Below are 25,592 nucleotides of genomic sequence, written 5' to 3'. Positions count from 1 at the left end.
GCCTGGTGAGAACATCAGGGTGCTTTAACACGTGTCTCGTGGAGCTCAGTGTCATGAAACTGCAGCAAGCTGTGTTAGGTAGTTAGATTTTCTCTTAATGCAGAAGTCATTAACCCCAGAGGTTTCAGCTGCATGTGTGATGCCTAGGAGGTTGTATGCCATCTCTGTGATCCATGATTTAAAATGGCTTTGAGGTAATTTTTGGGTGACATTTTGTATTTCATGCATGTTATAAGGAAGCAGCCATTTGTGCTTGTGGAGCTGTTTTGAAAAAATTAGTCACTTATCTGGTAGTCTCTTTGTTGGCAGGATGTTTTAAGTGTGTCATTATGTTCATTGGGTGAACAATCAGAGGGCTGCAAATACCTTATTTACTCGTGTGACATCTAAATAAATAGCTGGTGGTGTTCCTGAGGAACTTTTGCAGAAGGTTCAGAGGGAAGCCAGGTGTTTCCTGCTTGTGCCTTCCTTGAGAGAACCCCATGGCCCAGTGTTGGCCTCAGGAGAGCCACACACAGCTCTTGCACAGGGCTGAGTCAGCCCTTCAGGCCTTACAGAAGGTAGTTTGTTGTTTTTTGGTTGTTGCAGTGTGTTTCTTCTTACAAGCAGCAGAAATCTGTGGAGGAACACCTAGAAATTTTACATGGCTTTCTGAGCTTGGCAAAGTAAGATCCTGTGCCATGGGAAGATGTTGGAAGCAGCACTTCTGTCTCAGAAGATGGAGAAAGTATTGTGTCTATTTTGATTAACATATGGTTTCTGTTTAAAAGCAGTTTTATACATTGCCATGGACCACTTTATGGCTTAAAATCATATTTTCTTTTAATAGAGTAACTCTGTCAGTTGTAGTGTTTAAGAAGAGCTGTGATTCGTGGCTCCAGAACAACGCAGTACTCTGAGGCATTTGCTCACACCCTGGCTTCTGAGTCTGAGCAGGGAAACAGAGGCATGGTCACATGCTTTGGTGATGCCTGCTCATTTTTACATTCTTATGTTTTAATGCATCACGTCATGTTTCTGACCATTATTACCCTACAGCAGTGACTCAAAGCAGGGCAAAACCCCCAGAGAGAAGCAGTGGCCTTCTTAGGAAGAAGACATGCTTTCCTCCCTCTCATTTTCTTTTTCAAATGGGCCAAGCGTTTCTTTGAAAATATTGCTTCAGTCCTGTGAAAGCAAATGGTTTAAACAACTGTTTCAGAAGATGTATGTGGAGAAGATAGTCCATCTTTTCCAGCAGAGGCTGTGATCCAGATAGGGAGATGCATGTTGTGGCCCTTCATCACTCTGCTCAGACAGGTTGTACCAAAGGGAAGACTCAACCTAGCTGAAGCCAGAGGGGTTTCCATGAAAAAGGAGAGGGCCAAATGCTTCGGGATTTGCAAGTGTTTCCTTAGAATTACACCAGCTGAAGCAGCTGGAAGGAGATGATGAATATGCACATTTTCTACCCAGTAGCTAAGTAGGAATGTGCTTAAATCCTGCCTGTATCCAGGGCTAAGCACCTTTCTCTAGGGAGCATTTTGGATTCACGCTCTCTTGAAATTAGGATCATAAGCTCTTTCTTTCAAAGGGGGGAGTAAAGGTCAGTCTTTGCTTTCAAAACCCGGGAGGTGGTGATGGTTCTGGTTCCCTTTTTGTCATTAGCGGGGCTGTTATCCGCTAGAACGCTCACCACGTGTGGGAGCCTTCAACCCAGCCATCCTCCATCCGGAGGAGATTAATGCTCTTAATTCCTTCCATCAGAGCGAATTTTGTAATCAGCAGGCTGTTGGCTAGTGTAAGGTGGTAGTGCTGTCAGAAGGACAGAATGAACTCGACTCTGTAGCCCAGCACATAGCTATTAGACGGCTCAGAACTAAAGCTTTTAAGGAAATAATGCATAAAATCAAACCAGTCATTTCAGAAACACGAGAGAAAGACATGCAAGCATTGCAAAAATCACTTTCAGATTGAAGACCTTTCAGATTCTCTTCAAAGATGTGTATGAGTGCCTTTGTGGTAATTTCCAGATTTTATGTGCAAGCAGGAATAGAAGTTGGACTTGAAAAGTGTAGGTAGAAAAAAACACCTTGTGAAACCATAATGAAAAAATCTGTCTGATAAACTGCTTTGGGGGAGGAGCAAAAGGTAGCTGGGACAATGGATTTCACACCTGCTGATAAGGGAGAGGTTGGACACAAATACATTATGTATTTAGATAGTGTACGTAGATATATACGTGTTGTACATCTATGCAGATTTTCTATGCAGTTGAGATATGAAGGTGGTTATATGTGTGGCTGTGAAAGTGACTGTGTATGCAGGTTAAGGTCAATTCATATGAAAATCTATGCATTCAGGCCAAAATGTTATTTCTGAGTAGGATTTACAAAGCTCCCAGTCCAATCTGTGTTGTAACAATATTTTGGTAGAGACTTGGTATAAACAAACATTCTGTTTTGGGTTTGTTTTGAAAAGTGTTAGTGCAGAATGTCTGAAATCTGTAAGGCATTCTTTCTGGCCCTCTGTCTTTTGCCTTTATTTTAATGAAAATATAACTATCGATTATATGTGGGTAAAAGTGCTCTAATAAAGGAGAAAAGGCAGAAAGATTGGATTTTATTACTTAAATGAATAAAGATGGGCTTCTAAGAGCTGAGGATAAAACAAAGCCATGCTAATAATAACTACAACTGTGCACCTGTGATTTTGTGGTTCATTGTAAATGTTTTCACTCCGGTTTCATTCCAGTGTTGCTTTGGCAGTTACATTTATTGAACGTTTTCTTCATTTCTGAGATCCGCTTGTGGTTTGTGGGGTGTGAGCATAAAGTTAGAATGGGATTGAACAAGAAAATGGCCCAAAATGAAATCATGCACATGTGTGTTAGCACATATGGGGATTTTTTTACATGATGTAATGAGTTTGAAATTGAATAAAATACCTAAAATGCACTTGAGCTGCAGGCACTTGGCCCGGGTTGGAACGGGAGAGTATTTACAGTGCAGTTTTCTAGTAAAGCTTTTCTTCCCTCCTGTTACGTCAAAAAACTTGAACAAACAGCAGCCACTGGCTGTAACTGTAGATCAAATGTCATCAAAGAAATGGAAGGAAATAGCTCAAGAGCTGCTGTTTTCAAATGTTTATGTTAAGGAAATCTGTCCTGATCTTTCAAGCTCTTGAACGTATTTTGAGCTGTAGTACTGAAAGGCATTGAAGTGTTTTCAATGGGATTTTCCGCAGTGCGAAGGGAGATGGCTGGTTTTGAAAGGAGCACTTTTAGCCTTAACTCTGCAATGAGTTGGGTTTGCTTGTTTGTTTGTTCTAAGATTGCACTTTTCTGTTGGATGAATTATTAAGATCGTGCACCACATCCCCTGTGTTAGAATTTAAAATGGACTCAGGGTAATCACAGCTCAAAACAGGGCTGCTTTGTGTTTGCATTTCAAAATAGACTTCATCTTTAAAAATGTCAGCAGTAAAATGTATGCACTATGTATGTATTATTGTATTATATGTATTATGCATATTATATATGTAATATGCTTGGCCCCTATGTGTGGGACATGGCTGATGTCCCCTGGGAGCAGATACAGTACGCACAACAGGGATGTGTTTCAGAGAAGCAGGCGTGTTCCAGCAGATCTCAGATGTTGGAGTCGGCTTTTGATGTGGTGGCGACACAGGTAGCGAGTTTCCTAAGGACTGGTGTATTCTCACTGAATCTTCTTTGTTTGTAATTGCCTCTTCATAGAGCCACTTCCCCATCCTGTCTTTCTAGAACTTGGCGCAGAGATGACAGTTCTAAGACAGCCCTTTTGCGACCTGCCTTTTCTTCTCTTTCTGCTTGTATCAATGAGCGCAGCTGCTCTTCTGTATCTCTTTTCTTGGTGGTTGTTCTTGGTGCTCTTCTGCAGGCATTGCTCCTTCCCAGAGACCTCCTGCAGTAAGCAGTTGTTCTCTGCTGCCTTCCACGCAGGTGGGATCCTTTATTCAGCTGCAGCACTGTCACTGCTTGGGGAAAAGAGCAGCCTAGCACAGGATAGCTGCTGGTAGGTACAGGCATTCTTTTCACTTCTATCAAGTCACATTTTGTAAAGATTTACTTTGAAGCTTTTGGATTAATCTTCGTCTGGTTATTTTCCTTCATATTTGGAAAGCAATTTTCTATGTTTCTAATGCTTCACCAACTCTCTGTGCACCATCTGTGATGTCAACAGGAATGTGCACAGTTTTGCTGCAGAGCGATGGGGACAACCTCCTTTTTATGTTTGTGCTCAGACCATAATAATGACATTTTATTATCTCGGGAACATTGAGTTTTTAAAGTGGTGGAATATCACGCGTACTTTTGTTTATAGGTACAAAATGCTACATACAGAAGGAGCATTGACTGTGTTCGAGCTGAGTCTCCTAAACTTTGCTATGCAGAAAATTACGTAGATTATTAAAAATCCTGAAAATCAGCCTATTTGACATCCTTAGTTTGAGATAAAGTATTCATTAACTGCCCACATGCAGGACAACAGGGTCGGTACCAAATGAAATCAGGAAGGAAGAGGTGTGAAGGTGCCAAAGAAATTGCCTAAAGAGGTGAAAAACACATCATGGAAAGAAGTGCTGAGAGAATGTAATTCCTTAGCTTAAGTGAGAGGAGGCTGAGAGAGTGAGAAGACAGTTCTGTTGGAGGGCATTGCAAAGCGAGGAGCTTATGGCAAGTAAGGAAAGAACCAGGTCAGATTGCAGCAAGGTAGATTCAACATGGACAAACAATTTTCTGGTGAAGTAAAGTTGGAATAATCTTTTGCAGGTACAATGGTGCTTCCATTGCCTGAGGACTTCAAGAACGGGTTCAATTACCTATTTTGTTCCCAACAGATAGTCTGGCTTTGTGCCTCGGGGCTGAGTGATAGGCTGTCTGACCTCTGGATGTTCCTGCTTCCCCTCCTTTGGTTAGCAGACATCTAAATAAAACTGCACAGATTCTACTAGGATCAGAGTATAAGACCAATATACACTGGAACTTCTTTTCCCCCTCTGCGGCCTGTTCAGCAGCTTTACTTCAACTCGAGTTTTCCGTATTTGTAAGAAAGGCTATGACAGTTGTTAGGTAAAGATTTTGGTTTTCAGTGGGTTTTGGTAACTAACACTAGTTAGTTACACATACACGTTACACTAGTTAGTTACGACGCTGCAGTATCTCTTCCTCTTTGAATATTCTTTGCTCTGATGTTACATCCAGGCTAGTTATGGGATTGTTATTCTACCTGGAAAAACCAAGAGAATTTGTGCAGTGCTTTGTGCAGGTCAATGTGGCCCGAGCGTGGATCTGAAGGAGCAATTGTTGCATGTCACTGCATGCATGCAAGAGGTAGAAATTGTTGCTTTTGATAGACTACAGTGTGACTTTGGTTCATAGGTGCTGTGAGCTTTGTAATGGCATTTAATTTTGTCTGTGGATATACACCTAATTAGGGAAAATGTACTTCTTGGTGGGACTGGCAGTAAGAGGGAGGTGCAGTGTGTGACCTGGACATTATATGTCTGTTGTAATGATAGAGGTGAGAAGAAATCTAATACTTTCATTACCAGTCTTCTTGACTGTAAGAGGAGTGAGGAAACTGGGGAACTGATTTCTTCACAAGACATTAATAGCTATAATTAATAAATGGCTTTAATTGCCAAAGACTTTGTTAGCAGATACACACCAGCGGCTTCTTACCCATCTGTGGTTTGCAGAGAAAGTCACTGCTACAGGGATGCAAGTTATAATGCAAGTTATTTGATCTCCAGGTAAATAATAGCAATGACAACAAATCCTTCCTTTTATTTAGGTAACGAGCACCCAGTGGTTGCTTGATTTGTGAAAATTGAGTGTCCTGTTAATAGCCACGTGAGTAGTGATGGAAAAAATAAGATATTTTATATAGTATAATAAAGAGCCCTGAGTTAATATAGTTATAACCATGTGACAGATGGATACTGTGTGAGAAGTCTTGTTGGCTAAGTGGGCTTTTGTAGACATTTGAGCCATCGGTTTGTTGGTGTCAGTATGAATACAGATTGACTTGCCAGCTAAGGATGGCATTTTGCACTCACCTTCGTAGCGTGAGCACACAATGTGGAACACAGGACTTACTTGCAAAGCAGTATAATGCTGCTTTATGTCTATTTTCCCCAGGTGTACAACTCCAGTGTTCATAACAAAATGAAATTGTCTTTTCAACTTAGAAAGAAAAGACAGGAGGCACGGACCAAATGCTCATTAGTCATTAAGAAGAGAAACCCAAATAATTTTTGAGGTACTTGTAGCCTTTTAGAATATGAGTTCTCGTTGTTGTTGTTTTTAAATGGTTGGGATTAACATTTCTCTCATTGCTCTGACATTTTTCTCTGCTCCTTAACACCAGCGTTGTGTGCGAGCTGGTGGCTCCGACTCTAGGTGGCAGTCAGTGGTAGGCAGAAGGGAAGGCTGCTGGGTGCTTTGGCTTGAACCCTGCTATCTGCTCTGGTTGCCCTCTCTAGTTGGAATTTTTGTGGTGTTCGGTAGCAGTAAGTGTCACTTCAGCTTCTCCCGCTTTCAAATGGAAACAGAGATGCTGTGAAGAAAGAAATAAGCAAAAAAGAAAGGCAAAAAATAAGGGTAACTGAGAAAACGGTGCAGTGAGACGTTCACAAAGGAGAGCTTTGGTGATGCTAAAAATAGTGAAGAGACTTCTTTACAGATCAGCAAGACTCTTGTCATAGATTAGCAGAAGCAGATTTCAGTTTATGATGGGAGGAATCCTCGTTTCCTGCTAAATTCAGTTTCAGTAGGTTGCAAAAGGTGCAACCGGGGATGAGAGGAGGAGGAGTACATTGTTGTACCCTGGTTTTTAGAAATGAGGATTTCCTGACAGCCTCTCAGGTGTGTCATTTGAGAAATACTTACTGCTTTAGATGTCATGTCTTCCACCTCTGCCCTGTCCCTCACCCTCCTTTTGCAGTGTCCGTCCTCTGCTCTTTATTTCTAACCTCTCCTGTCCACTTACAGGCAATTCCTTTCCTTCATTCCTGTCAGGTCTTTGCCTCTTGACTCTCCACTTTTTCTTCATTACAAAGTAGAGTAGGCTTCAATTTTTCTCTCTCCTTTTCCTTGAACAGGTCTCTTTGCCTGCCTGCCCAGTCACTGCTTGCAGTTGGACGTAGTGGTGCTTGCGTGCTGCTGCCTGTTGTAACTGCAGAGCAGCAGCAGTCTCTCAGTACTTGCTGCACTGGGATGATTACATTTCAGGAGATGAATACAGTTTGATAAGAAAGCTGTTGTTGTAATAAATACAGTTCAAAAACAGGAATTAATCTATAAATTTTATTGATACATGGTTTTGAATTCAGTGCCAAATTACAGGCTTGTTTACCTCTGCTCAAATCTCAGTAAGCTCCTTGAGTTGCTCTGGGTTTGCAGAGGGATACTTAAGATCAAATCTTGGCCTACAGTCTCGACAGTAAGAAAATGATTTACTGTTATGTTATATATATGTGCATGTAACAGCGTTTGTAAGGGGCTGTGATGCTTCAAGTGCTTTGCACGTGTTCTGCAAGGCAGGTCTTGTGCTAAAAAGCAGTAACTGATAAGCAAAGGCTGCTGATTCTTGCTTAATATAGTCCTAGCGACATCCCTTCATTTTTTAAACACAATAGTTTGACAGTGGAAGATACAGATTTCTGAAAAGTAAGATACCATGTTTGCAGGAAAAAGGGGAAAAAAAAAAAACAAAAAAACCCACAAAAACTAAAGCTTGAATCAGATGTTTATTTTTACATGTTTGTAGTGAAAAATACCATTGGCACATTATGTCAAGTCTTGCGATTCACAGTCAAGTGTGTTTCCAGAGACAGCTTGACAAATGTGGTCTATCATTTGTGAGAGAAAGCTTTCTGAAGAGAGTTAGCAGTGATCTAGTGCAGTTTTCTGTGTGAAGCTCATATGCAAGAAAGACGAGATAGAGATAATTTTGGAATTATGTCAAGATTATGTGTTAGTATGACAGGTATCACAGTGCCTAATAGATGGCACAGCACAGAGATAATGAAGAGTGATGCTTTCTGTTCCCAGCCCTGTGCTGGGTCTGGTAGGTAGCTGTGGGCAAATCACTCTCCTCAATTTCTCTGTAAAATTGATGATAATGATGTGTATTATTTTGTGTTTCATTTTGAGATCTAAGGGGAATACATAAAAATGAAGTGGTACAAATGCGGTGGGAAATAGAAGGCAGTAAAATAAGCGTTTGTATTACAGGCAGCTTTGTACTGGCAATTGACAATAAAATTATTGATTCTTCTGCTTTTCTTTCCTGTTGAAGGTATCAGTATGTGTTTGTTCACAGGACTACAGAAAAAATCTTGCTGTTTCTTATGATACTCTGTTTTTCAGTGCCTCCTGCGGAATTTGCTGTAATGTTATTCTGCCTTTATTCTTGCCTATTCTGGTCCCTGTGAGGGACAGAAACAGCTTCAGTTCATGGAGGATAAGGACAGAAAAGGTCTGTCTATCTCCCTTTTCTCTGTCTCCTCCCTTTCTATTTCTCTGTCTCTCTTTGGCCATTGAAAATGTAGGTCATATTGCATCACCATAAAATGGAACAGTCAGAAAGGTGTTTGAAAAATGCTGACATCCTTAGCCTCGGGTGCATGCCAGTGTCCTTTGTTTACATTGAGAATAGTGTGGTACCCATGTAAGAACCAACATCTCTGTTCAGGTTAGTGGTATGGGACCTAAATTATGAGCCAGATTTTAAGATGCCTTTCATCTGCCTGCAGTAATTTAAAATTAGACAGATAAAATGCAGCCACTCACAATAATGATATACACGAGGAGCTAATTTGTAATCTTTAATCTGCAATAACCGTGACTGTGTAGCTTGAATATTACATTTAACAGAGAAGCTCGGTAATAAATTTTGCAAATCATGTTAATCATGTATACTCTGCATTGTCTTGATTAACTGTGCCTTTTTATCTTGAGAAGTGTCTGGGCTGATATTGCATGTTTGTGCACCCTTTGAAATGAGCCAAGTGGGATTTCATTTCTTTGTGGAACAATTGATATTCCTGATGTCCAGCATCCTTTTGCTTGCTACCAGCCTTTTGTGTTGCCTGTTTTTCTGATGTAATACAAGTTGTTATGGGTGTGAAATATTCCTGTCACACAAAATACGGAACGTTTCGTTTTCTTTACAGATGCATACGAATCCAGGTTTTAAAGAAATGTATAAATATAATTTCAACAGTCCTTACTTACCTTAGTTTGCAGGAGCCTAATGTGCTTTTCAGATTGAACTTTCAAATGGTGGCATAAATCATACAGCAAAATGTAGGTATTTTCAACTAGAAGACAAGATCCTGCTTAGAGAATATCTGTCATTATTTCTGAAACTGAGTAATTTTTTAGCCTGTCTTTCCTCGCTTTGTGTGGTTGTATTTAAACTGTTGAAGTGTGATATGCGAAGGCTTCTTACGGCTTTTTAAATTGCACTGCCAAAGAAGACTTCTTGGTTGTGAGAAAAGATGTTGCAAAACAAATGTAAAATTAGTGATGAGATGATTTCCTGAGCAAAATGATCAATGCAAATCTTTTTTTGTTGCAATTAGACAGAGGAAAATGACACTAGTCGGAGTTGAGATACCTCAGGTACACCTTGCTGTGTAGTTATTTGTGTTTTGTATCAGCTCCGTTAGAATTATTCAAAAGGCTTTGTTTTAATGAGTTAGGCTTTTCATGAGAATATGTTTGTCTTAAGTGGATAATATTCATTATTCATCATGGCTGTGCCTCTGTTACCTATGTAGATACACTTTTCACCAGGTTATATAGCTTTTGCTCTGCCCAATTATGGCTTCCTGTATTGCATGGTATTGAACAGCACTTGCAACCGAGTTCCTTTGGCGTTCAGGCAGTGGGACTGACATCATGCTCAGTCTGGTTTGAAAACGCAGGCTTTCTGCCTCTCCTTGGTTTGCTGCTTTGAGAATCTTTGTCACCTTTCCACCCTTCAGCTCGCTCTCCCTTTTCCAGCACACTGAAGTGCTTTCCTTCTGCAGAGGGAGCTCCTCGTGGCTTATTCTCAATCATCTGATCCCTGCCTTACATTACTCTTTGCTGACAGTTGTGGTTGTAATTGACCTGCTGTAAATTCTCAGTAAGAATTGTTCCTGTTCTTTGCCACCTATTATCCAGAGAAAGACTCCTCTTTAAAGAGTCATTAAACTGTCACTTTATTCTTCTGAAGTTTACTCTCTTGACTTGCTTCAAACTCAAATCCAGATGTAATCCCTAGAGCAAAATTCACAGGTGGTAACACAGCGTGCTCTGATCTCTTGTACGTAGGAATAAAATGTTTACTGTTTTTTCATTCACCCTCATCTGCTCCGTTGTTTGTACTTCCCACTGATTGCCCTATTCCCAGATTTTTAAGCTTTCAGAGAAGCCTTCTGTTTTATGGGTGACTTTTTGGTTTCCATTTTTGCACGAAGCAGTGAAACCTGCCTTTTATCCAACTTGTAACATTTAAAGCAAGATAAAAGGAAGGGTGTTCTGCATGCAGAGCTCCCGAATTCCCTGAAGAAATCGGGCTTGAGATTAAGCAGTTGAGTTTCTTTCATGGCGGGAAGATCATATGCTTGAAGGGGCTGAGACTGTGAGGCTGAGCACTGAGTGATCTTCTGCAAAGGGGAGAGTCTGCATGAATTCATGTCCTAAACAGGCAATGGAAAAATGAAAACGTTTTTGACAAACATTTCCTTTCCCAGCAAGCAGCAACAAGAATTGAAGAGAAAGCTTAATGTTGTAGGATTTGATTAGATATTTCTGTGTAACATTTATTTATGATTTCTGAGACTTCTATTAGTGTAGAAACTTGCTAACAGTCAGTTACCTCGAGTCTTATTCACTGCAAAGCAGAACAGTAAATGCAGAGGGGAGAGAAAATAATACTGTGCGTGTTCTCAAGTGTTGTCCACTGCAGACAAGAATCTGTATGTATTTATTTATTTTACCAAGCAATTAGAATATCATGAAGCTCTGTTGTGCTTCTTAGGCTCAAGCATGTTACTGAGCAGAGTAAAGCTTAGTGAAGGTAAGAAACTGTAAATGTATCTGTAGGTCTTATCAGTCCAGTCCGTGTCAGCTGGTAAGCTGCAATTTAAAAGGAGAAAAAAGGGTCTTGTCCTCAGTGCACAAAAAGAATTTGAAAGCATGAAGTCAGTTTGCAGGCAGCTTCCCAGAAGGCAGGAAGAGCTTCGTTCTGCACCTTCCGTCGGGCTCAGCCCTCCCGCCCCGGCACGGCTCGGATGCCCTCTTGGACTGCATTCCTCTTGTCTGGACTTTAATCCTTGGAGAGGAAAAAATAATTCTCTCTGAAGTGTCATCCGTCCACAGCACTAGATGGCTTGTTTGTATGCATCTTCGTGGCTTCTTAGTAAAATGAAGGAAAAATGCTGGTTTAACTTCAAAACGCTAAGGCCAATTATTTGATCTTCAGTATAACCCATGCATGAGGACGGGTGAAAATTGTTTTAAAATTTTAGCCAATTAGGCATTAATTTGCACTAAAACAAAGCCAACCGTGCCAAAATTTATGTGAGCAGTAAGTTTGTAAGCATTAAATGAAAGGACTTTAAAAACTTGAGCTTGAGATCAGGGAAGTTCCTGTTGTGGGAAAAGCTTCTGTGTATCTTTCTAATTTTTATTAAATCCCTCATCAGCAATACAGTAATAGTCACTAATGACTCTTACACAGGGGATCATTTTTAGCTATCCACGTTCTGTGACATGGTGGTAAAAATGTCAGTGGCTGCGTACCGAGAGCTCCTGTTATTGGAGTCGTGTTATATTCTAGAAAAATCCTGTGCAGAAAATACAGCGCTGTCGTTTTACCAGCTGGCCATACAGACACCAATTTCTGCTTGGAAATCTGGTCAGAGGTTGGCGATGTGAGCGCAGTAACTGGGCTGAAGATTGAGATTTAAACCAATGCATACCTTTCTGGTAATGTCAGGCTGCCGTTTAAAGAGCTGTTCTGTGCAAAGAGGGCATAACAGTTCCGTGCTTACCTTTCAATTTTAAATTCATTGCAGAAAATGTGTTTGTAAAGCTGATAGAATGCTTCGTATTGGATTTTAAATAGATGTAGTCGGAGTTATGAAACTGAAATAAGGTTTCAAATGTCTTACTGCTGTACTCCTTGTTTTGTTTCAGAATTAATCAGATACAAGTTAGAGAAAGCTTCCAGAATCTGAACAGATGAAGATCAATTGATAAATCAACCCAGTGATTCGCCACAATTTCAAGGTACTGTGACATGCTTACCAAAATATTTTCCTTAAGCATAATGTTCACATACTTTAGATGTGAGGAGCGTGGAGAACAGGATATTAACAGGGTTGCAAAGCAAGCCTGAAGTGTTACCAGATGCAGTGGGGAGAGGTTGTTTTTTTTGTTGTTTTTTATTTTTTATTTTTTATTTTTTTTTAATGCAGGTGTTTAATATATGTTTCAGTGGAAAATAGAGTGACTTCACAATCGACCTAAAGGGACTTCAAGCTTGAAACAGTCAAGCTGGAAAAAGATTGTAAGCTGTACCTCAGTCACTTAGATCAAGTGATTTGGACAAGGAAGGTTTGGCGTAGATATCATGTGACAATTTAAATGTATTTATTACAGCTTAGAAGATGTTAACTTCTTTTTTCTAAGTAATTAATTTTATCTATTTCTGAATTTCTGTCATATTTTAATGTATTGGAAGGCTCTAATGCTCTGGTATGTACCGTAGCCTACCAGAAAGTACAATTGTAAACTGGGGCAAGAATTATACAGTTACTGAACGCAGTTGAGATTCTTCTCCATAACTGGCAGAACATTAGGAAAAAAAGTGAGAATTATGATAATAAGTTGAAATTTGGCTGAAGAGCTGATTTTACAGATTATAGGAACTTCTGATTTATTGAGACAGTATCTGTTTCTTTCTCTGTTTCCCCTACATGTTAATATTTGCTCTGTATCATCACGTGCATTTCACCATCTTGTGTATTTTTTCTTGATATAACGAAAGAAAAGATTTTGCTCAGAGTTTGCATTTTCCTTATACACAAACTTGGAAAATGCAATCTGCTTCAGACAAACTAGTATTTGCTGTGCAAATCATCTTTTAGTATCTTTTAAAGTAGATTGTAGCAGAAGGGGCCATTACAGTGAACACAGAGCTGGTCTGCAGAATTTATTTAAGTGGCAGAATTAATCTGGGCTCAAGAAGAGTGCAGAATGTTTGTCACAGTGTTGCTCTTAAACTGCTGTCTTCTCTTGAACAGCTCAGCAAAATTCCTTTTTAACCCTCAATTCTGCATTTGAAAGTTTATATTTTGAAAGTTTATGTGAAAGAAAGTGCTGTTTCAGGAAGAGAAATAGTGTAAAACTTACCTATGGGCTCCTTTTGCAAGACTGTACAGCTTCAGGCCCACGGATTTGGGCAGGTTTGTGGCTCAATAGTTATGGCTTCTGCCTCAGCAGAGAACTTGAGGTTTGCTGTGCCAGTTGACAAAACTTATGCACACCAGTTATACTTAATAAATCTTCTGTGTGTTATACAGTGGAGGCCAAATGGGTTTGGTGTAATATTGATCTTTGAAGTTAATGCAGGTATTTTTTGGAAAGTGTGAATTAATTGTAATAAGATATGGGAATATTCCAGAAATCTGGATTTTTGTACATAAATCCAATGATAGGACCAATGGAAAATGAACTCAAATTCCTTTTATTTATGTCATCAAATATGAAAATGTAGCTAACTAAAGAATTTGGTTAAATTTAGCATGGAAACATGGGATGTATATCCCAGGTGCTTATTTACATTAGAGCAGAATTTCTTTTTCTTCTTCAGTATGTTTTTCAACTTTCTAATCACTTTGGTGGTTTTCTGATGGACCTCACCCAGTTTTTTAACATCTTTCTTGAACTGACCCAGGCTTTCAGCTTCCAATCTCTGTACAGTGACACTTTCTTCCAGTGCATCTACTTGTTATCCAAGATTCATGTAGTGTGCGCCTCACGTGGTGAGGATGCATTTAGTCCCATCATCCAGATGGTCTATTGAACAGGATTGGGCCCACTGTTGATCGCCAACGACCTCCATTTCTGACTGGCTGCCACTTTGACTGTGAGCACAGCAGTTTAGCCTGTTTGCCACCAAATCTGAGGCCCACGGCCTTTTGAGCTAACGCTTAGCACCCATGGATATGATTTGTATACCTGCCCATGTCCAGCTGGTATGACTTTTTTGTTGCTAACACGTTGCACACGTTGTCAGTGTGGGTTGCATCAGTGAGCAGAAATGAAATTTCTGAAGAATGGTGCAAATTCAAATTTTCCTGTGTGTGAGTGCTCAGGATCCTTGTCGTGATGGTGGTCAGCATGGCAAACTTCTAACGGTACGAGCATTCGGGCACTCACATCAGAGACAGACAACTGCATTGTGGTCTCAGGGAGCTCTCAAGCTGTGTGGGCTGTGCATGGACCCAGAGTCCATGGATTACCACAGAGCCATGGACAAGCTGGCAAGAAACCAGTCAGGATTTTGAAACCTTGCCTAGTAGGTAGGTTGTGTCTTGATGATTGTTGATATCAAAGTATTCCCCTTAAGTGCTTTGATTTCAACAGATGGAAATTCGGCCCAAATATTTTGTTACAGTTAATGGCGTATTATAATCACTTTAAGTTGTAATATCATATCAGCTGTGTATAAGGTCATACCCATTTCTTATTCCTTTGATTAAAGTTATTCATCTGTGTAGCCACATTGCCAAGATTGTTTTAACATTTCCAAACTCAAAAGATGAATTCAATACCACATCTAAAATAAATAAAGATTAGTTTGATTTCCAAGTCATTAACTGAAGTATAATGTGTAGTTTTACCTACTGACATTTAAAATTTGCAAATGTTGTGTGACTAGTCTGTATTTTCTCTATTAAATTCTCTGCAAGAACTGAGAGTATTTTATAAGGCAGATGCTGTGTATTTTATAAGACGTGGCAGTGGCATACATTTATCATCTGGATATTAAAATGTTACATTATTTTAATTTAACAGTGTAGTCACTGTGAAGTTTAAATCAATATGTGAGGGCATCCGCTGTGTTCTCATCCGATTCTCAGATTTGCTTACAGTTATTAGGCTCCATTCCCTGAGTGATTCTTCTCAGAAAAAGATACTTCAAGTTAGTTTTCTCATCTGAACAATATAATTTTTTCTTTCCTGGTACAGGTGGTTTGTAGTAGACATCCACAGTAATTTCACTTTCCACTATTTAAAATAGCTCTATTCCAAAGCTTCTGAGCATCTTCAGCTCTCTTTGAAGTGTTACTCATAAATAAAATTATACTATTTCCAGGATCTGTGAGAAAAGGATAATAGGTTGTCATGGTTTGATGTTTCACTTTTTATTGTGTGCTGCTCGTGGTTGTTATTCTGAGGGATCACAGTCCTGTGTATGAAGGGAGAAGTCGCTTGATTTCACTGGAGGTGAGAGTGAGCTACAGATTACCATAATGCATTTAGTTGTATTAACATTTTCCTATGGTGGAGCTTAAATGAAATGATCTGTTTTGTTATTCTGGATAGTTCTCTCATCACCTGGACATGCTGATTTATATGAACTTTTTATCTCTTGCCTTTCTACTTGCCCAATTATATTCTTCTACTTCTCATAGTGCAGACATACTTTAAAATGCACAAAATTTGCTCCTAGTTCTGCTGCTGTCAGCAGGAGCTGACACGAGGGTCGGGATTTCGCTTCTGTGTGTTACCTCCTCCAGTTGTCATTTCAGCCTGACTCTCATCTACAAACAGGTCTTTGTAATAATATTTTTCTTTTTCCTGATTGCTTCAAACCCTTTGGTTACAATTAACTTACTTGATTTCCTTCTGTGCCCCGATGCCCCTCACTTCTTTTCCTCAAGAGGCTATGTGGTGAACGTGCTATTTTCTTTTCTCATAGCCCTCATAGGTTCTTCTTTCTCTCCCTTCAACATTTTAGTTCATGCATCCTTTCACATTTGTTGTGGAAAATCACCAGTGAGTAACATTGTACTTCTGCTCATAAGAGTTTAGCTGCGGATTCACTCTTCCTTTTCCATTCCAAATGAGAATGATCACATCTCAGGTCTTGCGCGGAGGTTGTCTCATAGATTCTAACTGAACACCTGAGTGAGGTGTTCCCTGTTTGAACAGCTTTCCAGGACCACCTGGCAGAAGAATGAAACCTGTCAGTGCATGTGGGGAAATGCCTGCAGTGTCATGACACAGCGTAGCCTTCCTCAGTTTTCAGCAGTTGTTTGCTGTTGGTAAGCACGCTTTTAGTTGAAGCATTACCAACCATGCTTAATATATTGCTGAATCTGTTCAGTGAGCTTTGAATCTGCATTATCCCCTTTTCTGTGTGTTTTGTTTTCCTGACTCCATTCTTTCTTTCCATTTACAGGTTGTGTTGTATTTTTATTTGTTTCTCTTCACCCCACTACTTGGCTGTCTTCTCCGCATGAGCTGCTACTTTCTGCTGTTCTCCTGCCTCACGTTTCCTTTTCCACTTAATGTCTTTGAGCTGAACTATTCCTCCATGTTTTGTTTTTTTTCTCTCAGTTCTTCACTATGTGTGTTGTTGTTCAGTCACAATCCCATTCCCAACATCACTTCTTGGGCTGTTTTGCTCCCTCAGGTAAGCCCTTTGAATCGACAGTGTTTCTGGACAACTTTTTGCTCTCTTAAAGGAGCATGGGCTTCTTGGCAGCTCTTCCCACTGGAGTGTACTGCCTGATCTTGACCTGATTCATCGCTCTTAATTCTGGACACCTAAGAAGCACTTAATTTAGTTGCATGGTCATCCTTGACTTTGTGGTTAGTGAGAAGAAAACGGCTTCTTCAAAAACTTTTTTGGATCAGGAGGGACCAAACTGATCTCAAAAGTTTCCTTGGCTCTCCTGATTGCCCAGCTGTGAATGACTGTACTTCCAGCCAGGGTGTGTCAGATTCCTAATAGCCATCTCTGTTCAAAGTATACAGCTTATATACATGTTTTCAGTTCTGACCTTCTAACGGGATGGATTTTCAGGGCTTTGCCTCTTTTCCTCTAAAATCAGCAGCACAACCATGCATAGTGCTTTGGAAGTGGTTTAAGAGAATGGAACTTGTGTGCTTCAAAATAAAAACAGAAACAACCTGGTCACATCTTCAGCATAGTGAGTTTGTGGGAGAGAATATTCCTCCTCTCTGACTAATCAGTCCTGTGCACTGAACTGATCAACCCATCTTTCTGCTGCCACTTTCCTCCCTCTGCTGGAACACTGATGTATTCATGGCATAGTGGGAAAAATTGTTACTAGAGGAAGGAAGCTTACTAAGGGAGGCCAGACCACAAAATTAGATCTGGAGTGGGAATGTATAGGAACAAAGCTATGGAAGAGAGAGGGGAAGAATCACAACAGGCTTGAAAGAGCAAAAAACAGCAAGGAGGAGGCAGTGGGAGATGGATGAAGTAAAGTAATTATATTTACTTGTTTGGCACTTCTAAAGCTAGAGCCACTTCTGAGTAACTTGATGAGTATTCATGCTAGAACCTGAATAGCTGGCAATAAATTAGCTCATTAAGGTACTTACCTAATCAAAGGCAACTTTATCAAATTAAGCCATTCTACCTTGATGTAATTCTTCATATATAGCATAACATACATAACATAAATGTTACTTCAGTAACATTTAAAGGAAAGAGTGGTAATGTATGAACAGTAATTCAGTGTCAGTGTAAAATCTGTTGCTGCTGAAAGGCAGGTGGTGGTGTGCTCTGTATGGACACCCATCACTATTTGCTATAGGATGAATGGAAAATAAATAACAATAGTGAAATTCTTTGTGAATTTCATGGGCCCTGCCATCAGTCTTTCAAACTGCAGCAGGGACAGCTAGCTGACAGCTTCCTTCAGGACAAAGCAGAGATGTATGAGCACAGTTTGTGAAATCATAACATCTGACAATGAGGGTATAATTGTCTGTAACACACCTTGTTCTATGGCTGGAGTCTGAGTTCAGCTGTGGGTGTTTGCGGAGCACAGAATCAATCAGTAATTGATTCATCTCCCGTCTGGCTGGCTTTTACAGCACAAAATTAGTTGAACTTCTGTTCAGAAATTCAGGATTGCTTTAACACCTGACTGACATCTCCCACTGATGTGTTTAGCTTTAATTGTAAGTCGTTATTTATATTATAAAACACGCTCTTTGATCATTAATAAAGGAATAACGCCCCTCATTCTTCAGTTATCTTTCAACTCTGGTCCCTTAAGCGCTTTGTCCTCATATGTGGCCGTGAAGTGGAAGGAGATTCCACTGTTCTGGGAGATGGCAGTTCAGTTAAAGGCATCGAACTGATCGACCCGGGATCAGGGCCCAGCTCCAGGAGCTGATGGATCACTTCACCTGGCTGTGGTGCTAGTCACTGGGCTATCTTTATCTAAATCTTACGGTGTTTGCCTTTTAAGTTGCCTTTTCTTAGGCAGTTCGAGTGATCAATAAGGGAGAAAAAACTCCCTTACAGTGCCGTGTAACATTGTAATACAGAACAGCCTGAGTTTGACAGACAGTGATCAGTGGGCTGGAACGCCGAAACCGTGCTTATAATTGCAGCCCATCCTGCAATTACAATCACATCCTGATGTGATTGTACACAGCAAATTTTACACTCCTACATTTGGAAAGGAGCACCGATAGCCTTTAAACTCCGTGCTTCTGGGGCTGTGTTTCCACGAAGGAGATAATGGAGCGTGAACCAAGCCCGGCAGGGCCGGGCCGGAGCAGCCCAACGGCTTTGTTGGGCGTTGAGGTTTTACTGCGAGGGCGCGGAGCGGGCGGCTCCGGGGGGATCGCTGCTGAGACAGCGGCCGGTCGGAAAGAGAATCTCATAGCGAGAAGCCTGGCGTCGGAATTAGTTTATTAGAGAACTCCATAGCTTCGTTATTAACAGTTAAGGGGAGCGAACGCGTCTTTCAAATACTTTCAGTTTCAGGGAGCTCGCCGAGCGCTCGTCACTTGTAGCGCCTATCTCAGGGCACGGGCAGCAGCCCTGCGAGCCGGAACAGCGCTTCTGTGCGGAAGTCAGCGCGGAAAGCCAAACCGGGGCGAGGAAGGGGAAACCGCCGCGTTCAAACGGCCCGCGCCAGCAGCGCCCGTAACGGCCGCGCGGGAGCCGCTGCCCGGTCCTGTGCCGTGCCGTGCCGTGCCGCCGATCGTCACTCGCGGCCCTCCGGCCCCGAAGCGCTGCCCGGCGAGGGGCCGCCTCCAGCACGGCGCAGGTCCCGGGGCGGGGGCGCGTTTCCTGCTTGCCGTTCGCCGCTGCCCCGCCGCTCGCCGGCGGGCTTTAAGGAGGCCCGGAGGGGCGGGGCGGGGAGACCGGCCCAGCCCCGTGCCCGCCCCTCGGCCCGGGACGGCGGCGGGAGGGAGGCCGGGCGGGGTTGTGATGCGGCCGTTGTTTTTGTAGGGTCGCGGGTCGTGCTGCGGAGAGGGAAAGGCGGCCCATGGAGCCGGGGAGCGCCTGGCGGGCGGCGTAGCCCGGCCCCCGCCGCTTTGTTAGCGCAAACACACAAACGCGCCCAAACGCGCCTCACCTGGGCGGCGAAGAGGAGGGAGCGCTCCCATACATAATGGGCACTCGGCTCCTGCCCCCCGGGCCGCCGCAGAGGTGAGTCGAAGCCGCCCCCGGGCTCGCAGGCTCCCGAGAGGAAAGGCAGAGCCGGCGGGGAAGGAGGGGGCGGGCGCGGGGCTGACAGCGGCGCGGCGCCACCTTAAGCGCGGCGCCACCTTAAGCGCCCGCTGACTTTTCTCGTTACATTGTAGCAGCGGAAAGAATGTCGGCGCGGGCCGCGGGTGACGTCAGAAGGGAGCAGCGCAGAGCGGCGGCGGCCAGGCAGCGGCAGCGGCGGCCCCGGCACGGCGAGGGAGGCGCAGGCGGAGGAGGCGGGAGCGGCGCCGGCCCCGCCGCCACCGCAGCGGCAATGGCGGCCGTCGGGGAGCGCAGGTCCCTGCCCAGCCCCGAGGCGATGCTGGGGCAGCCCTGGAGCCACTGGGTCGACGCCGCTAAACTTCACGGGAACGACGGTGAGCGGACGACCGGCCCCCCCGCGAGCCGCCCTTCTACCGGTGGGAGGGCCCGGGAGGAGGCGATCTCCCCTCTATTATCCCCCCGCTCCTTAATCCGGGGCCCGACCTCTGGGGGAGCCCGAGTGCAGCCCGGGCCGGGGGCAGCAGGTGGGCAGTCCCCTCCTTCCCGCTCCCCCTGCCGGGCGCGGTGCTGCCGAGCATCTCCGAGCGGCGCTGCCCCCCAGGAGGGTCCGCGTCCAGAGCCGGGGCTGTGCCGGGTGGGCGTGCGCTGAGCTCCGGGCGCTTTCTGTTTCAGGAACTGCACTAGAAGAAAGTTTCAAGGAATACGGGAAAAATCGAGAAGCGATGCGACTCTGCCGAGAAGGTGAGTGCGATTGGTTCGTGGGGAAAGTACCCGGAGAAGTTTCCCGGCTTGGAAGTAGGTACCGAAGGGCTCGCACGGGCAGGAGGTGGGGAAACTCCGCTTCCATCCAACCGCTTTGCTTTGGGACCTGCGGCCTGTCAGCAGGCGATGCCATCAGCGTTGTCATTAAATAATATCTAATCACAGCTGCGAGGTTAAGTACAGGTTACTTATTGTATTGACTTTACTGTGTTTCTAGTGGGATTTTCTCTGGTCCTAAGTAATCTTCAGGAAGCTGCGTGACAGCGCTGCTAAGATCTCTTCTGAGCCAGGACGTTTGCATTCGGATCGTAATCTGTGTGGTGCTCGGACGCTGCTCGCCCTGTCATGTCAGCGAGTTGTGTTTATTTCTCAGTGCTCAGTGAGAGTGACCTTTCACCTGTGATTAGCAAGAGCTCAGGAAGGGCCCTGTTGGTTTCTAAAGCGCTGCTTGGAGTTGTAACCAAATGACAGATGACGCCTATAGGCTGCCGGTAACTTTGTGACAGGCAGTGGGAAAACAGTAAAAAGCCTGAATGCTGATGTTCAGTTCTCTCTCTCTCTTTTTTATTTATATATATTTTTTTTTCGTTTCCGACTTCCAAATTTGCTTTGTAACAGAGAAACATTCTCAAGCTGTATGATTGTTAGCACAAATTCACTTAATGAGAAGTATGTGTCGTGGAATAAATGCCAGATCAGTTGCACGTGAGTCACTTATTTGACATTGTTAGGAATGGAAGTTTATCAACTTTGTTTACAGTCAGAAAAAACAGAGCTTGTAGGGAGCTCAGGAGATGATCTGATTCAGCAGTTCTGCTTGGGAGCTGCAAACAGCAAAGGAGAATTGAAACGTGTTGGCATAGACTTAATAAAGTTGGGAGGGAGTGATCTATACTGAGGCTGAGTGAAAATGTCTATTTATTGTCAAACTCCTCTTGCTAACGTTTAGGGAAAAGATGATTTATAGGACCACATTCAGTGAGCACTGGGCTGTAAGAGAGATGTGATAGAACACCATGCTGAGATATTCAAACTTGTTTTGCTATCTCTCAGTTGTGTCTGTAAGTTCTCAGGTGTTTCATTACTTAATTGCTGAGTTCCAGTCTAATAATATTTGTGTTGGATATTTCATTTATTTTTCTGAGTAGGCAGATAATTTAAGTGTTAAAACAGCCTTTATAACAGTAAGTACATGTTATCCTAGTAAAGATTTTGTTAAGAAGGATTTTCAAACATTTTTTCTTATTTCTACCTCTTAAAATAGGAGCATCTAAGGTTTCCAGATTTTAATGATTAGCTGGCAGGGTGATGAATAATCTTTAGGTTGTTTTTTTTTTTATTTCCTTCTATAAAGAGATCATGAAACTGTTTTTTGCATAGTCTGACTGAGACACAGCTTCTCTTCTCTGAATTCAACCATGAGAATGACTTGTAGGGTTATGGTTTGAAGGAAGGAAAATTAAACAAAAAAAAAAAGCCTTCAAGAATTCAATCTGAAACTCAGTTGCTATATCAGACTTTCAAATGTCTTTTTATTTTGATGCTATCATGATGTGTGAATGAGGCACTGACTTGGCTTACACGTATAGCTGGTCTGCAAGGAACTCTGCCTACAAAGCAGAGCAAAAGATAAAGTTGTACTAATTAGATTTGCACTGAAAGGACATGGGGATCAGCAAAACACACCAGCATGTGTGTGTGTTGTGTTAAACAAATCAGGTTTTGAGAACGCTGTAAATGATTCCTTTACCCAGGAAGAATTTTGTATTGAAAATTGAGAAGCAAACGTTTGTTAAGCAATTGGACTGCCTGAACAATGGACTTTAACCTGGAAAATATTAAACAAATTAAAAATTCTGTCAAACCCAATTCTAAGCCCAAGATTTTTGTCACACTGCACAGTATTTAAATAAGGTTAAATACACAACTCACTGTGCAGAGAAAGTTCTTCCATCTCAGGTTGGGAGTTGAGTCAGAGGCCCAAATTGACAAAGGATTTCAAGGTTATTTAGGTTAATTTAACCTTGTATTGCAACTCTTCCAGTTTGCATAAAGGAATTAAATATTCATGGCCTGGAGAGGGAGAGAAGAAGGGAACATGGCTTTACAGTCCACTTATTCTAACTGGTTTCAAAACCAAGAGCTGTTTCTTTTATTTAAGAATTGTCAACTTTCAGATCAGGCTCCAGCCAGTCCGTGGACCCACTGAGTTAGAGTTGCTTCCTTTTCCACATGCTCTTTTTTTGCTCTTAGTCTTCTGTTGGGAATTAGCTTCAGCATCGCTGTGCCCAATGGTGAGAAATGAGTGTCAGGCTTTTAAGCAGCAGAGTCTGGATCTCCTGAATGAAGAGTGAGTGTTCTCATTGTCGTAATGCTGTATTAAAAAGAGGGTTAAGGTTACCAGCTTCTCCTTTTGTTGTGCTTTAAAGGAAAAGAATGATGCCTGTTATTCTTTTAAAGAAATGAAAGACGTAACTGTGTTATTCCAGAACAGCATCTGTAAACTTAGAAGAGATGCAGGATTTTAGGAGCACGTTTGTTACTGGAATTTCCTATTTGCTGATCAAGCAGCTCCTCTCTCAGCATGCTGGTTGTTGTGAAGCCTGATGAGTCCTTAATACCTGTCAGGGATGCCAGTTCTATGCAGGGATCAGGAAACTAAAATTAGTTCATAATCTCAAATATTTTTTCTGCATCTAGCCCTCCTTGACGTACCCAAGCTCCCATCAAAGCACCAACTAGAAACTGTGGCATCCCAAACTCTCAGTGTTCCTCTTGTATTTCCCAGTTTCTGTTTTGCTGCTTTTATATGCTTTCTGTTCTGCTAATCCATAATATACAGTTGTTCCTGCTGGGATCCTCGAAGACCTTCACCAAAGTGAGAAGCTCGCTGGATGCTTTCCTGCATGATGCTTTCTGAGGCAATAAGAGACCATGCTGAGCTTTGATGTAGAAATTAGAACCACAGGAATATGGTACGAGCCCAAAGCACTTGGCTTGCACTGGCTGTGGGAAAATCCCCAACAGATGAAAATGAGAAATGGACATCCTTCATCATGGGGAAAAGTCTTATTTTGAAGAACGTTTTAAATCTATCTTTGTACACCAAAATCTTTTTTGTGACAAATGGTACTATCCATTTAAGTCTGTGTTATAACTGCAGTGCAATCGCTTCTTTTTGTAAGTAGTTCACACAGCAGAATCATTGCTCATCCAGTCACTTAATTACTTACTATTTGTGAGCCAGCTGAAGGTGTGACTCCCTGGCCACACGTTTGCTGTGATGAAGAAACTTCAGCATGTTGCATTGTAGTCTGCAAAAGAATTCTAAAACAGTGAAGCAGAAAGCCTAGTTTTCTTCTATTCTTCTTACATTTTGAAATGAGACTTTGATGATGTGTCATTCAGACTTGTTTGTGTGATACTTGCAGTGTGTGCCATCAGATGCATACAATGTGCTCACATGTACTTAGTTCATGTGAGAGATGCAGTAGATGTCTTGATACTTTCCCAGTTGAAGAAAACTACTGTTAGTGCTCAGCTTTGTAATAAGAATTTGAAATGTTTCAGCAAAGGCAGACATTTTTCCAGGAGATTCTTGCTGACCAATGTTGAATTTGGTTTGCTTTAAGAAAACTTTCAAACCCACTGTTTTCATGAGGATGTTCTCTAAAGGGAGCTGTGATTTCATGCATAGAGTTTGTTCACAGTAACTTTGACAGGCTCCATCAGAGCCACCTTTAACTTCTTGCAAACTTTGACAACAGGTTGGCTCCTTTCATTTGTGGATTGGGAGAGCTTTGAGTAGAAATAATGCAGCCTAAAGCCAGGCCCTGGGACTGGGGGCTTGTCCATCCCACAGCCCCCTGCACTCCAAATCAACCGTCGCTCCCCAACACTCCCATTCCCCCTGTAAATTCCCACTTGCTACCAGCTAGCCTGTAATTTCAGATTCTCACCCCTGGACCCCGTAAAAAATAAATAAAAACCTACAAAGCTGGGTTTGAGCAAGAGAGACAGAGAACATATTTGCTCTTAGGAAAGGTATTACATTTTCTGTAGTATTTATTAATTTGTGCAACTCTTTTTGAAGTCGTGCGAAAGTATTAGATTATTTTATGTGTCAATATAATAATCTTGAAATATGTCTAATAATAAAAATACTATGGAAACAATAGCATCTCCGAATGGAAAATAAAGCCTGGAAGAGCAGGAGAGAGATTTGGTTGGACAACTTGATAGGACCTGAGGAAACAGTTTCAAACTAAAAGAGGAGAAATTTAGATTGGACATAAGGAAGAAGTTTTTTACGTTAGCAGTGGTGAAGCACTGACATGAGGTGACCAGAGAGGTGATCGAAGCTCTGTGCTTGGAGACACCCAAGGTCAGGCTGGATGGGTCTCTGAGCACCTGACTGACGTGCAGATGTCCCTGTTCATTGCAGAGGAGTTGGACCAGGTGACCTTTAAAGATCTCTTTCAACTCGAAAGAACCTGTGATTCTTAGTAAAAACTGTTTTTGTTTTTAATAATGTTTCTAGTGCATGCTGAATATTTGGAGTGTCTTGCTAGAGCTTAAACATCTTATGCTTTTTGTTACACATACAGCCTTATTTCTTAATGTATTTTTAACATTCTTTGAGCTGTGAATTCCCTCAGTGCTGCCTAGATCAAGTGCTTCACTAGCTCTCCCACCAGTTTGTAGACAACTGGCAACAAACTATAGGAGAAGGAGGAGGACAGCATTTGTAACTCAGGTCACAAGCTGGATTTGATCACTTGTCATTGCAAGAACTGTTCAATCTTGGCTAAAAGGGGGTCTTTGTCACCCTTATAGCACCTGTAATGTCTGTGAGTGCTTTAACTGTTTGAACTCGGAGGTTGTAAGGATCCTGGGGGAGTCTTGATTGCTCTGTGTGTACGGCTGAGCTGTTTCAGGTGACGTGGTCCAGTCAGTGGTGATGGAGGGAGGTGCTAAGAAGACAATTCATCACAGGCTGAGGTTAATTCAGCAATGGTCCCTGATGTGCTAGATGTGCTGGGAGGTATC

General features: G+C 42.2%; 1 protein-coding gene across 3 annotated transcripts in view; it reads left to right on the top strand.

Annotated features, from left to right (window-relative positions):
• ATXN7 (ataxin 7) overlaps nt 1–25,592 on the top strand; it is an 80,818-nt gene that overhangs the window by 3,528 nt on the left and 51,698 nt on the right. The window contains exons 2-5 of one of the 3 annotated variants that reach the window (XM_042823215.1): nt 12,218–12,310; nt 19,539–19,739; nt 19,895–20,155; nt 20,454–20,522. In XM_042823215.1, the coding sequence (XP_042679149.1) occupies nt 19,906–20,155; nt 20,454–20,522 (319 nt within the window). In that variant the 5' untranslated portion in view covers nt 12,218–12,310; nt 19,539–19,739; nt 19,895–19,905. Of the gene's footprint in view, nt 1–12,217; nt 12,311–19,538; nt 19,740–19,894; nt 20,156–20,453; nt 20,523–25,592 lie in introns of those variants that run through there. The other 2 variants (XM_042823217.1, XM_042823218.1) reach the window with 2 other exon arrangements.

Source organism: Centrocercus urophasianus, unplaced genomic scaffold (genome assembly GCF_019232065.1).
Source record: "Centrocercus urophasianus isolate 14NV4802_14NV808 unplaced genomic scaffold, USGS_Curo_1.0 seq_22, whole genome shotgun sequence".
NCBI lineage: Eukaryota > Metazoa > Chordata > Aves > Galliformes > Phasianidae > Centrocercus > Centrocercus urophasianus.
The sequence above is the reverse complement of the archived record's forward strand: the minus strand, read 5'-3'. Positions and strand labels throughout refer to the sequence as shown.